This window comes from Canis lupus, chromosome 34 (genome assembly GCF_048164855.1).
Source record: "Canis lupus baileyi chromosome 34, mCanLup2.hap1, whole genome shotgun sequence".
Taxonomy (NCBI): Eukaryota; Metazoa; Chordata; class Mammalia; order Carnivora; family Canidae; genus Canis; species Canis lupus.
Window position 1 is genome coordinate 20315889 of NC_132871.1, and position 12950 is coordinate 20328838.

General features: G+C 34.5%; 1 protein-coding gene across 2 annotated transcripts in view; it reads right to left on the reverse strand.

Annotated features, from left to right (window-relative positions):
* The window catches only part of SCN2A (sodium voltage-gated channel alpha subunit 2), a 134902-nt gene that overhangs the window by 62383 nt on the left and 59569 nt on the right, over nucleotides 1-12950 (reverse strand). For both annotated transcript variants that reach the window (XM_072811491.1, XM_072811492.1), the window contains exons 4-11: nucleotides 11133-11222; nucleotides 9970-10098; nucleotides 9304-9395; nucleotides 8145-8417; nucleotides 5537-5600; nucleotides 4049-4190; nucleotides 3701-3907; nucleotides 1632-1919 (exon numbers count right to left, since the gene is read on the reverse strand). In XM_072811491.1, the coding sequence (XP_072667592.1) occupies nucleotides 1632-1919; nucleotides 3701-3907; nucleotides 4049-4190; nucleotides 5537-5600; nucleotides 8145-8417; nucleotides 9304-9395; nucleotides 9970-10098; nucleotides 11133-11222 (1285 nt within the window). The remainder of the gene's footprint in view (nucleotides 1-1631; nucleotides 1920-3700; nucleotides 3908-4048; nucleotides 4191-5536; nucleotides 5601-8144; nucleotides 8418-9303; nucleotides 9396-9969; nucleotides 10099-11132; nucleotides 11223-12950) is intronic.

Sequence of the window (12950 nt, forward strand, 5' to 3'; positions counted from 1 at the left end):
AAATTCTATTTTAAATATAAAATCAACCCCACTAATCCTTTAATGTATTGTATCTCATAATGTTATTTGGACTTTGAATGAATCAAATTTACCTATAAAAATTTGACACATATTAAATATAAGATTTTGTGAGATGGTATATACTACAAAATGTATGAAGAGCAAGTACAATCCTAAATATATGTATCTTTTTAGTGAAATTAAATTGTAAGTTGCTTTATCAGTTTTTAAAAATATTCTTTCTAGTTAGGCTGATAAAGAGGAGCTTCAGTGTCATTATCAATTTTGAATACCGCTTCAGCCCTTAATAACTATATGACAATAGGGCAGCCCGGGTGGCTTAGTGGGTTAGTGCCACCTTCAGCCCAGGGCCTGATCCTGGAGACCTGGGATCGAGTCCCACGTCAGGCTCCCTGCATGGAGCCTGCTTCTCTCTCTCTCTCTCTCTCTCTCTCTGTCTCTCTCTCTCTGTCTCTGTGTCTCTCATGAATAAATAAATAAAAATCTTAAAAAATCTACATGCCATTGGGCAATTAGGTAATTATTCAACCTCACTGGACCTAATAAATAGTGAAAATAATACTAATGTTAGCATTAATTATGACAGTGTAAAAAAGAATACCAAGGATAAAACAAGCACTTGATAAAGAATACAGCCCTCCCCTTCTCTTCACATCTGTAGACTGGGGACAACAATTATAGTACCTACTCAGGGCTGTAGTGAGGGGCTTAAATTGAGTTTAGATTGAAAGCTGCAATGTATTAGGTAAGTGTTAGCTATTATCACTGCTATCAATGTTGTTCTAATTGTTATGGTTACTAAATAATACTAAGGTTTCACTACTGGTGAAATTGTCTTTTTGAGAAACTCTGTATTTCTGGTAATTCTCTTGGTGATTTCAAAAATTAAGGATCCTAAATTTCAAAGTTTCAACAGCTCGTGTTGGTACAAAAGCCACAGGCACCCAGTGAACATTTACTGCAATATATAATCAGGGTTTTTAGTGCAAATCTTACATTAAACATGAGAGAGATAATCAAGTGCAATTGAACACCACTGTTTATTTAGTGTCATAAATATTCCTCAGCACCCCACCTAAGAATTTTGGCTACACTTCTAGAAAAATTTTGCTTCAGTTCTCCTTGAAACAAGAGTTTGAAGAATGATTCTTCCGATGAAGTTTTGTATGTGAATGGGAACAACTACACAGATGGTCTGAAAGAACACATGGTTCATTTCTAGGAACCTGCCACTCAGAAGACCCATAGTCACTGGGTCCAGGCACAGTAGTGTAGCTAAGAAGGGATGGGGACCATCTGCTGATAATTTCTCCTGTAGAAAATTGTCCCAAGATGTTTGAGTCTTCAGCAAAACCTCAAAACCATAAACTTCCCAAGCTCAGTGGGATATACACTCTAAAAATGCTTTCTTGGGATTTTAGAAAGTTGTAAAACTCACAAAGTCTCGGAGGTGACAAACACAACACTTGATCATTACAATTCTGAAAGTACCGCACCATCCAAGGAGAAGGTGGTTTTATTTCTACCAAACTCTGGCATATCTTAAAAAAAATGGTCTGTTACGAAAACACAATTTCTGCTAATATATCATTGGCTAATGATATATTTACCTGATGTGGAGAAGAGAACCTTTTTTCATATGTCAGCCTGCTTCCTTCTAAGGAAAAACGGAAACCTTTTCTTCTTATACTGTCTTCGGATTCGGATTTGCGAACCCCATCTTCCTTCTCTTCTTCTCCAGACTGCTCTTTCTGCTTCTTTTTCTTCCTTCTGTTTTTCAGCTCTTTTTCACTCTTGGAGCTCAACTTTGATGCTACTGAAGAACTCTCTGAGAAAACTCCTATCCCACCAGCACCACTGAACTCTCTTGATTCTGCAGATGCGGCTGCAGCTGCTGCCTGGAAGCACATATGTGAAATGGTAGTTGCATACAAACCTTAAAAACTTTATCCCCATTTACTGCTTAATCTGTCTTCAGTATCATGAATACAATCTTGAATGACAATTCTCCATTATGGTCCATATTTTGGAAAACCATGCATTGTCATTAGACCAATTAAAGAATTAAACTTTAAAGACACATGGAAGATGATACGTGTGACTTTGATGGAAACTTTAAAGATCTGGCCTCTTACTATGCTCTCTAATTATTCAATAATATTAGTAAGACATTCAAATATCATAACAATTTTTTATGACTTAACCACTCTATTAAGAAGGAAACAATTTAAGAACGATTTCCTGTTTTAACCTGATTTATCACACTTCCACTTGACAATAACTTTTAGCACCAGTCTAAATCATTGAACTTAATTCAGCCAACTATTTTAATAAATGTTTTGTCTGTCTTTCACATAAGTGGAGCATTTCACTAAGAAATGTACAAGAAAGGGATCCCTGGGTGGCCCAGCAGTTTAGCTAGTGCCTGCCTTTGGCCCAGGGCGTGATCTTGGGGTCCTGGGATCGAGTCCCACATCGGGCTCCCTGCATGGAGCCTACTTCTCCCTCTGCCTGTGTCTCTGACTGTCTCTGTCTGTGTCTCTCATGAATAAATAAATAAAATCTTTAAAAAAAGAAAAAGAAATGTACAAGAAAAACATATTACAGAATATATATATATATACATGTATATATATATATATATATGAATCTCAGATCAATGGCTTCTGACTGAATTTCTAAATTATAATAGTACAGCTTTGGGAAAGACATAGTATTCTAGGTTGTTGCTGTTACCTCAGTATATTTTATCTACCTGACCTTTATTAAATATTTAGGATACTTAGTATTAAAGGAGAACTGTAGTCAAGATCCAAGGGAAGCCAAAAATAGGCATTGGAATAGTTAATGCCATTAAGTCAAAGAAATACAATTAGAGCAATCTTTGCCTCATTTCGAAGTCTTATCAAGCCCAAATTAAATTATTTTAACAGAATAGGAGGCAAAGAATGTAGTCATTTACTATATTTACATACCAGGGCTTTTTTCTTATGCAATCCATAAACTTGCGTTTAAACACCCTTCAGGGGCACTTGATGGGATGAGCACTGGGTGTTATTATATATGTTGGCAAATTGAACACCAATAAAAAATAAATTTATTTAAAAAATGCCAAAATAACAAAATAGATTAATAAGTTTTTCTGGGTAAAGTAAGTAAATAAAGAGAATTTGTTCATTTTTTCAAAAATAAATAAATAAACACCCTTCAAATAAAAAAATAAATATTATATATGTCTTTGTTTTTCCAGATTCTAGGAAATAATCTCGGTTTGACTCTGTTTTCTGACCTTTCCCCTCTCTACTGACACTAACAAAGAAGCAACTATAACAAATTCATCTTCCCCAGGAAATCAAGAAAATACTTCGATTGAGGGCATGTAGGCCTAAATATTTTGTGAGTCTGAGTAAATGAGGAGTCACAAGGGAGAAAAAAGTGTCATTAAAGCAATTATAGTTCTTGATGTTTTGATGCCATCAGCACTGACAGTAATCAACATAAAATAATAATCTCCTAAAAATCAAACAGGTTTCTAAAACCAAACAAACACATATGACATGTTTCAAATGCTACTTTTATCCATTGCTGATTTTGTGTAGTAAATGCTACTGACCTCATCAGTGTGGTCACGGGATTGAAATCAACAAACACAAAAGAGTTCTATGTTTGCTAACTATACCTGAGCTTCTTCTTGTTGTTTTTTTAGTTGTTCGAGCATCTGCTGAAATTCAGCTTCTTTCTGTTCAGCTTCCTCAAGAGTTGCCTGATTCTGTTCCTCGTAGGCCATAGCCACCACAGCCAGGATTAAATTTATAAGGTAGAATGAGCCCAAGAAAATGACCAGCACAAAAAATATCATATATGTTTTCCCAGCAGCACGTAGCGTCTGCAAAAATGTAAGAGATGTTTTATTAAATTTTATATAGATATTACAAGTTCACACTCCCAAGTAATAAAGTATTTTGTAGCAGTTCCCTTGATCTCAGTATTTCATGCTTCCCAGAGGAATCATTTTATCTGTTCTCACCAGTTGGTAAAGGTTTTCCCAGAAGTCTTGAGTCATGAGACGAAATAATGACAAGAAGGCCCAACTAAAGGTATCAAAGCTTGTATAGCCATAGTTGGGGTTTCTACCAGCCTTCACACAGATATATCCTTCCGGACACTGGCTGTAATTAGATTAAAAGAAAGAGAAAGTCAGTACTGCAAGTCTGCTGGGTGACTTCCCTGTTTTTATAGATGCCATAGTCTATTTTATACGACAGTAGGGAAAACAGATTTCTCTCACCTTACCCAGCACTTAACTCAGCACTATGTGGACTGATTTACATAATAACAGAATGTATTAAGTCTATTTGTGTGTTCCTCTGTGATTCATAATTGTCATTATATTTATCATGTCTCCATATAAAAGCAATCATATCATGATGAGTATCTTCTGGGACTTGTAGACATGAACAGAAGAATAGTCTACCCAGAAAAAAAACAATTTTCACTGAAGATATCTAGAGGCAAAGTGTGCGTGTGAGTGTGGCAGTAGGGAAGTGGGATGAAGGAACGATGGATGGGGACACATGGAGATGAGGGAGTGACTCTGCACACTGACAGTTTCCTAGTTATGACCGTAATGATCAAGCCAAACCTGGCCTCAATATTGTGCCTGACATTTCTGGGCTACATGATCTTGGGTAAGTCTCCCAACTTTCCTAATCTTCAAGTACCTCATATGTAAGAAAGGGCTAATGACAGAACTAATGTCCACAATATCATCTTCCATTGAAGAACATCAGACTTATTCTATGGTTCTAAATTCTTACCAAACAGGGAAAGGTAATTGTTTCTCTGAATTTTCCTAGGCTTTAGCTCCAGGTGCAATACTTCTTAATAACAAAGTTCAGATGTCAATCATAATAATCAAAAGCACTTATTGAATGCTGTAATAGCTACATACTCACTAATCCATTTAATCCTCACAGCAACTCTCTTATTATACCCATTTATCACATGAGGAAACTAAGGCCAGGGCAGGGGGTATTATTTGTTAGAGTCAGGCTTGAATCTATGCAAACTTTCCAGCCTGCGCTCTTAACCACTTTGCTAAAATATGCTCGACACACACTCACCATGACTCAGATACTGACATTATCTTCAGAGATCTTACATTTGAAGCCATGGAGACCACATTAGCATATATAAAATATCACACTTACAAAAGTACATGCTTATGAATTCCATTAACTTAATCTTCTAATACATATGTACTGCTTTTCTGTTTTCCAATGAACTAATTTGGAAGATTAGCTGTGACCTAGTATGGAAAAATAATTGCCGCATATAAGTGTGTGAAGGAGGTGAGAATCCACACTTATTTCAGCTATTTTGAGAATCAGTGTGAAGTGGAATTTATGGAGGGCTCTGAATGAGGAGCCAGCGAGGGCTGGGTGGGTGGGAGGTGGCAATGGACTTGGGCCGATGGAGCAGTGTGGACTGTAATTCAATACGAAACATCACTTACCCTGCATCTGAGCTGTTGCCACAAAGCAGAGCATCATTTTGCCCTTCCAAAAAATAAAAGTGACCTATTTAAAGAGTAAGGAACAGAAAGAATCATTTAAAAAAAAAGCCCTCAAAACACTTGAGCCATTGTGTTTAGGTAATACACTTCACAAATTTTTTCAACCAATATGAAATGGACAAAATAAAAAGATGTACATGGCTAAGTGAAAATATTTTAATAATAACTGAATACTAAACAAATACCAAAATATAAAATTTTTAATTAAACAAATGTTTGGAAAATCTTTTTTAAAAAAGAATTTTTAAAAGGAAGGAATAACTATTATAGCATTCTCATGTCAGCATTTATTGCAAATGTAAACTCAAATTGCTGGGGATAGTTAAAAAAAAAAAGAATTGCCAAATTAAGTCTGTTTGGCACAAAAAGTGAGAGAAAGGGAAGCCTTGTTGCTTCAAATTGCTTCCATGCAAGTAAAATTTTACTTTATAAGTACTTTTTTGCCTGGACTCAAAATAGATTCAGACATTTTTTTCCTACCAGTTTTAACTTAATTTCCTGTGAAAAGTGGGGTTCAGTTTTTTTTTCTTTCTATGATGCTCTAAATAAGTATTGTGTTTGGGAGTTTGGCTTGATTACTGTCTTTTAAAGGAACAGGATAAACTTGTTTTTTTGAAGATATATAATTTTCTAAGTATATCTAATTTCTATTCTTAGGAAATACCTTATATATAACTTTAATAAGTTGCAAAGATGGTCTCAAAAAACATACACGTACATAAATGTACAAATTCACATACAAAAACACATAAACACTAAAACACATACATATACTCCACAAAAAATTATTATAATTGTTTTTAGGACTACTTAAAGCCTATATCGAAGGAACACCCTAATGTACTATGCAGGGAAATATGGGCCATAGGTTTGCAAAAAGTTTTAGATCCTTACCTCACAATATATACCAAAACATATTTCTAGATTATTAAAAATTGGAGATTTAAAAACAAATCTATTAATATAATACAAAGAATATGTGTTTTCTGTATAGAAGCATTTTCTAAACTTAGAGAAAAATGAAAACAAATTTGATGACTGTGTTGCCTAAAAAATAAAATCACTTAAGCATCACAAACAAGCAGTAAGATGAAAAACAAGCTAAATATATTTGCCCAAAAAAGACAAAATGTTAACATGCTTTATAAATTAAAGAATTCATATGAATTTCTCCAAAATTTACTATCACTTGATGAAGTAATGGGTAAAAAAATCAACAGATAATTCACATTTTATGAAATATAAAACTTGCTAATGATACTAATAAACATAGTTTAACAGTTCTACTGCAATAATTCTTAAGGAACAAGAGGAGCACTTTTCTTTCTACCAAAAGATTTTAAAATACAGTAATAGTCAATATTAGGGAGAGTTCAGTAAGATGATCAGTGACGTAGGGAGTATATAGTGGTATGATCTCTCTTTAGAGCAATCTGACACTCTATCTCCATAGCTTCAATCTTGTTATATCCTTTGATACCCACTCCCATCAACCAAACTCTATCAATAGAAATTTATCTGAAGGAAATAATCAGAAATAGAGAAAAGATTAATGTGCAAATATTGTTACTGTGCTGCTATTTTAACATTGATAATTAAGAAACCTCATAAATAATGAAATTTTAAAAAACTATCCAGTGAATCTTAATCTCTGCTATAGAAATCTTTATAAGAATACTAACTCTTAAAACAATTTGAAACGCGATGAAACTTCAGATGGTTCTAAAAACTAGGAAGGATGCCTTAGAATCAGTATCCCAGTGGAATACTGATAATCAGCAGACCAATGGGAGTTTGTTAGCTAATTGCACATGGAGAAGGAGGGACTTAGACATCCAAATGACAGAGAGGCTGGCTTCAACGATAAGAAATCATACTGATGTATATGGCCTCATAAGTCTATGTCCATTCCTAAATAAAACCAAACTATACTGATAAACGACTCTAATACAATGATTGACATCGAAAAGATAAATTACAATAACAGTTTGAGTTCACACTTTCCCATCATCAATAAGTGAATGGATAATTTGGGACTGCTTAACTTTCTGATAAGTACACAAATGCCTATTTCCATCTTGGTGAATGATTTCTCTATTTCCAGTGCATTTCATATGCACTCAATACATATAGTGAGTCAACCAAATAAGGCCAAGTTATTTTTCTCCAGTGTTCCTAACCATGCATTTCAGCGTAATACACCATTCAAACTGCTGATTTATTTACTAATGACTGAGAATTCCTTCCTGACCAATGCTTACCAAGTTTTTTTTGTTTGTTTATACAGCATAAAATGGTATTGCTTTCAATGCTGGTTTAGGAAAAAGATAACGCATTTCCAAATGATAACTTCTATCATACGACTGATAGGTAAGGAAAAAGGAGCAAAATATCATTATCATAAGGATCATTTGATTTCCATATCACATGTATTATCTTAAATTGGTTAAGTCATTTAGTTCACATTAAAATTGAGACAACTTCCTGCTATATGTATTTGTCTAATTAAAGGACTAAACAACTTAATGGTTAAAAAAGTATATCTTACTTTTATCCTCAATATATTCATCCCAGTTAAACATGCTCACTGTCCTATTGAACATGGTACCGTTCCCATCCAATGAATTATTAAAGAAGGAAGTGATGTTTATTTCAAAGGAAGAATTATCTGGGGGCCATTGCAAGCATTTATTCCGCAGGTTGCCCATAAACAGCTGCAGTCCTATGAGTGCAAACACACTCAGACAGAACACAGTCAGAATCATTACATCAGAGAGCTTCTTCACCGACTGGATCAGGGCCCCCACAATGGTCTTCAGGCCTATGAATAAAATCAGAGGGAGGAATGTCAATATACTATTCAACAGCTACTTTGTTGACAAAAACATCATGAGCTTGTCCTGGAAAATAAAGATGTCATGCAGAATGCCAACAATATTAGTTTAATGTTTGTGACTAAATAACATTTTCATGAAAAGCCTGTAGCTGGTGAAAATGAATGAAAGCAGAACTTGTATGTTCGTTAGAAAACCGTGAATGGAAATGAACCGAAAGTGTTCCAAATACCCCTCAGAGCAAAAGAAATGATTTTGTTATTCATGCTTAAACATCAACCTTGTGTAAATATTTTGCTTGTATTTGCAGATGTCTTACTCCCTAACCTCTTATTGATTTTAGAAAAATCTATATGAATAAAGCAGTAAGAAATCTTGAAGTCAATGGATTATGAAGTTAAATACTTGTGAATTCTGCAAGTTTGAATATGGGTTAAAAAAGGAAGACATCTGAAAACTGAGCCCCATGCAGCACTCATGCTATCTCTTGCTCTTTCATTTATCTGCAGATAAGAAAATCACCAGTTTTCAACCTAGATGGTCAAATTTGCATCAGTCTGAACGCCTCACAGTTTAGCTTCTATGCGGAAAGCTTGATGTAACAGGATGCAAACCATGTAGCCTGTTGCTGCAAATGCCTCATGCAAAGACTCGTTAAACTCAAAGGCTGATTTAGAACAGTTTTAAAGAAAGCAAGAAGTAAAAGCAAAGAATCAAATCCATCCAAAATATGATGTCCTGATTCTTGCTTTTTTTTTTTTTTTTTTACATATTTCTTTGCAACGTGTGACAAGCAAAAAGCTTACGCACAAAAAGCTGAGATTGTAGCACCAATGCAGTAAAGTCAGCCTCGGTGTTTAACCTAGCTCTCACCTGGAATGACTGAAATTGTTTTCAGTGCTCGGAGAACTCTGAATGTTCTCAGCGCTGAGACATTGCCCAGATCCACAAACTCTGTCACGTATCTGTAATAGGGAGTTCACACACAACACAATAACAAAACACAAGAAACAGTTGGAGATATAAGGGGCCTACCACCTTATACCAGTTTCTTCTTACCTGGAATTACAGAAATAGTTTTCAAAGCTCTCAAGACTCTGAAAGTTCGAAGAGCTGAAACATTGCCTAGGTTTACAAATTCTGTTACATACCTGTAGAATTAAATCAGAGTTATTCAGAATTTCGGGAAATCTAAGTCTACGTTGGTCTTTCATCAAGACCTTTTCAACTTCAATGAGTGTTGCCATGAGATTTCCCAATTAAGAGAAAAATGGAATTGTCTTTAATCATTATCTATGTTACTTGGGTACTTTATTTTACAACTTTACAGTCCTAATTGAATCCAAAGTTATACAATTTACTACTAGATTCTTAATTTCTCCAAAGTGCATCATTTGATTAGATGAAAAATATTCTAAGTTCCCATGAAAACTAAGAAAAATGCTTGATCTGTCAAGGGAAGCCACCAAGGAGAAATATAGTGTAGGCCCCCACCAATGATCTATTATTCCAGGATGGAAAATGTATGAAGATACTTACGCAAAAGTAATGACTGTGAAATCCAACCAATTCCATGGATCCCGGAGAAATGTGAAATCTTCTAAACAAAAGCCCCTTGCAAGTATTTTTATAAGTGATTCAAATGTATAAATTCCTGTAAAGGTGTACCTGAGAGGAAATAGCCAAGCCCACATTAAAGATCTAGTAGGCAATTGACATGTACATGTGTTAAAGGAAATCTAACAAGCAAAAATTAGAAGCTTCCATATGGGTATGTACTATCTTCCTATGATGTAAGCTTAGATAGAGTTTAAGGCAAAAGAAACATCATATTCTAAAAGACATTCTCATTGAGTATGAGTAAACAAGTATTGTATTTGCTACATTAACTAATTTGAAATATACATAGCTTATAATATCTATATGATGATATTACCTGAAATACACTGGCTATTGGTCTGATTTAAGCAAATAGGTATTAACCTCTAAATTAATGAAGCATTGTGTTTAATAAAATATGTATCATTAAGTGCCATGAAATATATACTAATAAAAGATAGGTGATAGCTGAGACGCTTGGGTGGCTCAGTTGGTTAAAAGTTGCTCTCTTGATTTCAGCTCAGGGTATGATCTCAAGGTTGTGGGATCAAGCCCCTCATCAGGCTCTGCACCCAGTGGGAAGTTTGCTTGAGGATTCTCTTTCTCTCTGCCCCTCTCCTTGGAGGTGCTCTCTTTCTCTCTCTCTTTCTCTATCTCCCTCTCTCTAAAATAAATAAATCATAAAAAAAGAATAGAAAAGAAAAGAAAAGAAAAAAAAAGAAAGAAAGAAAGAAAGAAAGAAAGAAAGAAAGAAAGAAAGAAAGGTGATAGCCATGAGAAAAGAACAGATAAACTAAGCATAACTTTTATCATTGGATATTAGTAATCACTGAAGATATTCAAAAGAATATGAGACTCACAAAGAAGATAAAGGGCTACAAACATTGGCAAACAAGTACAGTAGTTTGAGCTAATGAATGAGCCACTGCAAGCTTTGTCCTATGGAAAATTAGTGGTTGAAATGATCTTGAATCATTGTTTAAACTTGTCTGGTGTAGAGGACCTAGTATGATTTGCTAAAGAAAGTGATGGAGTTTCAAGATAGTAAATTTGAAAAATAAGGGATTACAGTATTGAAAAATATTTTTTTATTTTCTACTTACTCCACATTCTTTGTCCAGTCTGGAGGGTTACTCATGGTCATAAATACACAGTTGGTGAGAATAGTGCACATAATGAGCACATTGAATAAAGTAGAAGAGTATTGTCAAGGAAGACAAAATTCAATGGAAAAATCTTACTTTTTGCCCCACCATGCCTTTTACATCATGAAGCTTAGAACTTTTATGCCCTTATTATTTTATTCTTGAGTCCAACTTTTCCATTTCTGTAATTCAACAACCACATATTTAGGCAATGTCAGGCCAAGCCCTCAACTATTTTGAGGCCATTTTTTAGGGGTTTCTTAGTAATTAAAGAGATGGGTTCATTGATAAATAATTTATCAATTTAAGTTTTTTAAATGACAGATTCTACTTAACTACTGAGCTGCAAGTTTAGTGTGTCTGTAAATCATGACAAAAATTCAACAAAAGAATTTAAGTGATCACTTAAATTCATTATAATTCCATTATAAGGATCATTCTGGTAGGATGTATTTAATATGATCCTTTTTTTAAGTTGAGTGTATAATACATGGTAATTGCTGATAAAATTTGAAATAGTAAGAAAAGATGGCTGATATTAGTGATGGCATGTCTTGGTTTTGTAACTGTGGCCAAATTACTTGTAATGTACCTAAAACTCGGTTCAATTCACTATAAAAGTGAGAAAAAATTCCCATTTCACAGAATTGCTATGAGGATCAAATGAGTTAAAATACACAAAAACTCCTATGCTTAAGGTGCCTGGTAAAGAAAAGATGCTCAATAAATTGCTTTCCTAACTTCCTGAATCATAAAGAACATAACTTTTAACAAACATCTGGTTTGTGTCACTGTACCCACTTTGCCTTTGCAGACAGAGCTGATGTCCTTCCCTTTCCTTTATACCGAAAAACAATGAAAACTCAGAGAAAATATATTCAGCTGTAAGATAATTAAAATAACTTTCAGGGTTAAGAAAAAGCATAAGAAAGATTCTGTTGCAGTTATGTAAAACCACAACCTTTATCAATGTAAATTCAGACGCAATAATAAAAATCCCAGAAATTGAATAGATGCTATTTATAATCCTTCTTACTCTTAATTTTTATTATAAATTTTCACATTACTGGCACATAACAAAATAGTAACATGATTTTAAGTGCAGTAAAATAGGACAGTGAGTAGCCAATGCTGCATTAATCTACAATGGAAATTTCTTTGCATCTACAACTGCCTTTAGTCAAAGTAACTCATTTTTCATTTTTACTAACAGTGACAGAAGGTACTTGCTTACTTCTCAGCTTGTTCCAATGCGTCTACATAAAAACAGTCCTAACTGAATGATGTGGATCAGCCACGTGAGGGCACTAGAACCTAGAGAACACTTTAGAAAAAAAAAAAACAAAACACCATTTGGAAGAAGAAACATCTACTTTTTCTTAATTGCTAGAAATAAAAGTAAAAAAAATCAAGATGATTTGCTATTAGTATATAAAACTAGAAGATCTTCTCCGTCTGCTGGCCTGCTAGGTCCTACGGGAGAAAACAACTCCCTTTGGCAGTTGGCACCATCCTAAAAATACATGGTTCTGAACCCCCACAGTCCTCTACACAGTCCTGTATTTCTCCACTTAGCTCCATCTCCTACCCTCTGCAAACACAATTCCAATTTTCTAATCCTCTCTGATCTCCAACCCTTCCCCCAACCCCACCTTTCCACCTGAAGCTGATGTCCTTATTTCCTACTCACTGAAAGAAAAGATAGCATCAGACTGCCAGGTCTCTATTTCCCATCCCCAAGCTAATAAACTTCTCTGGAAGCTTCAGGACCTATTC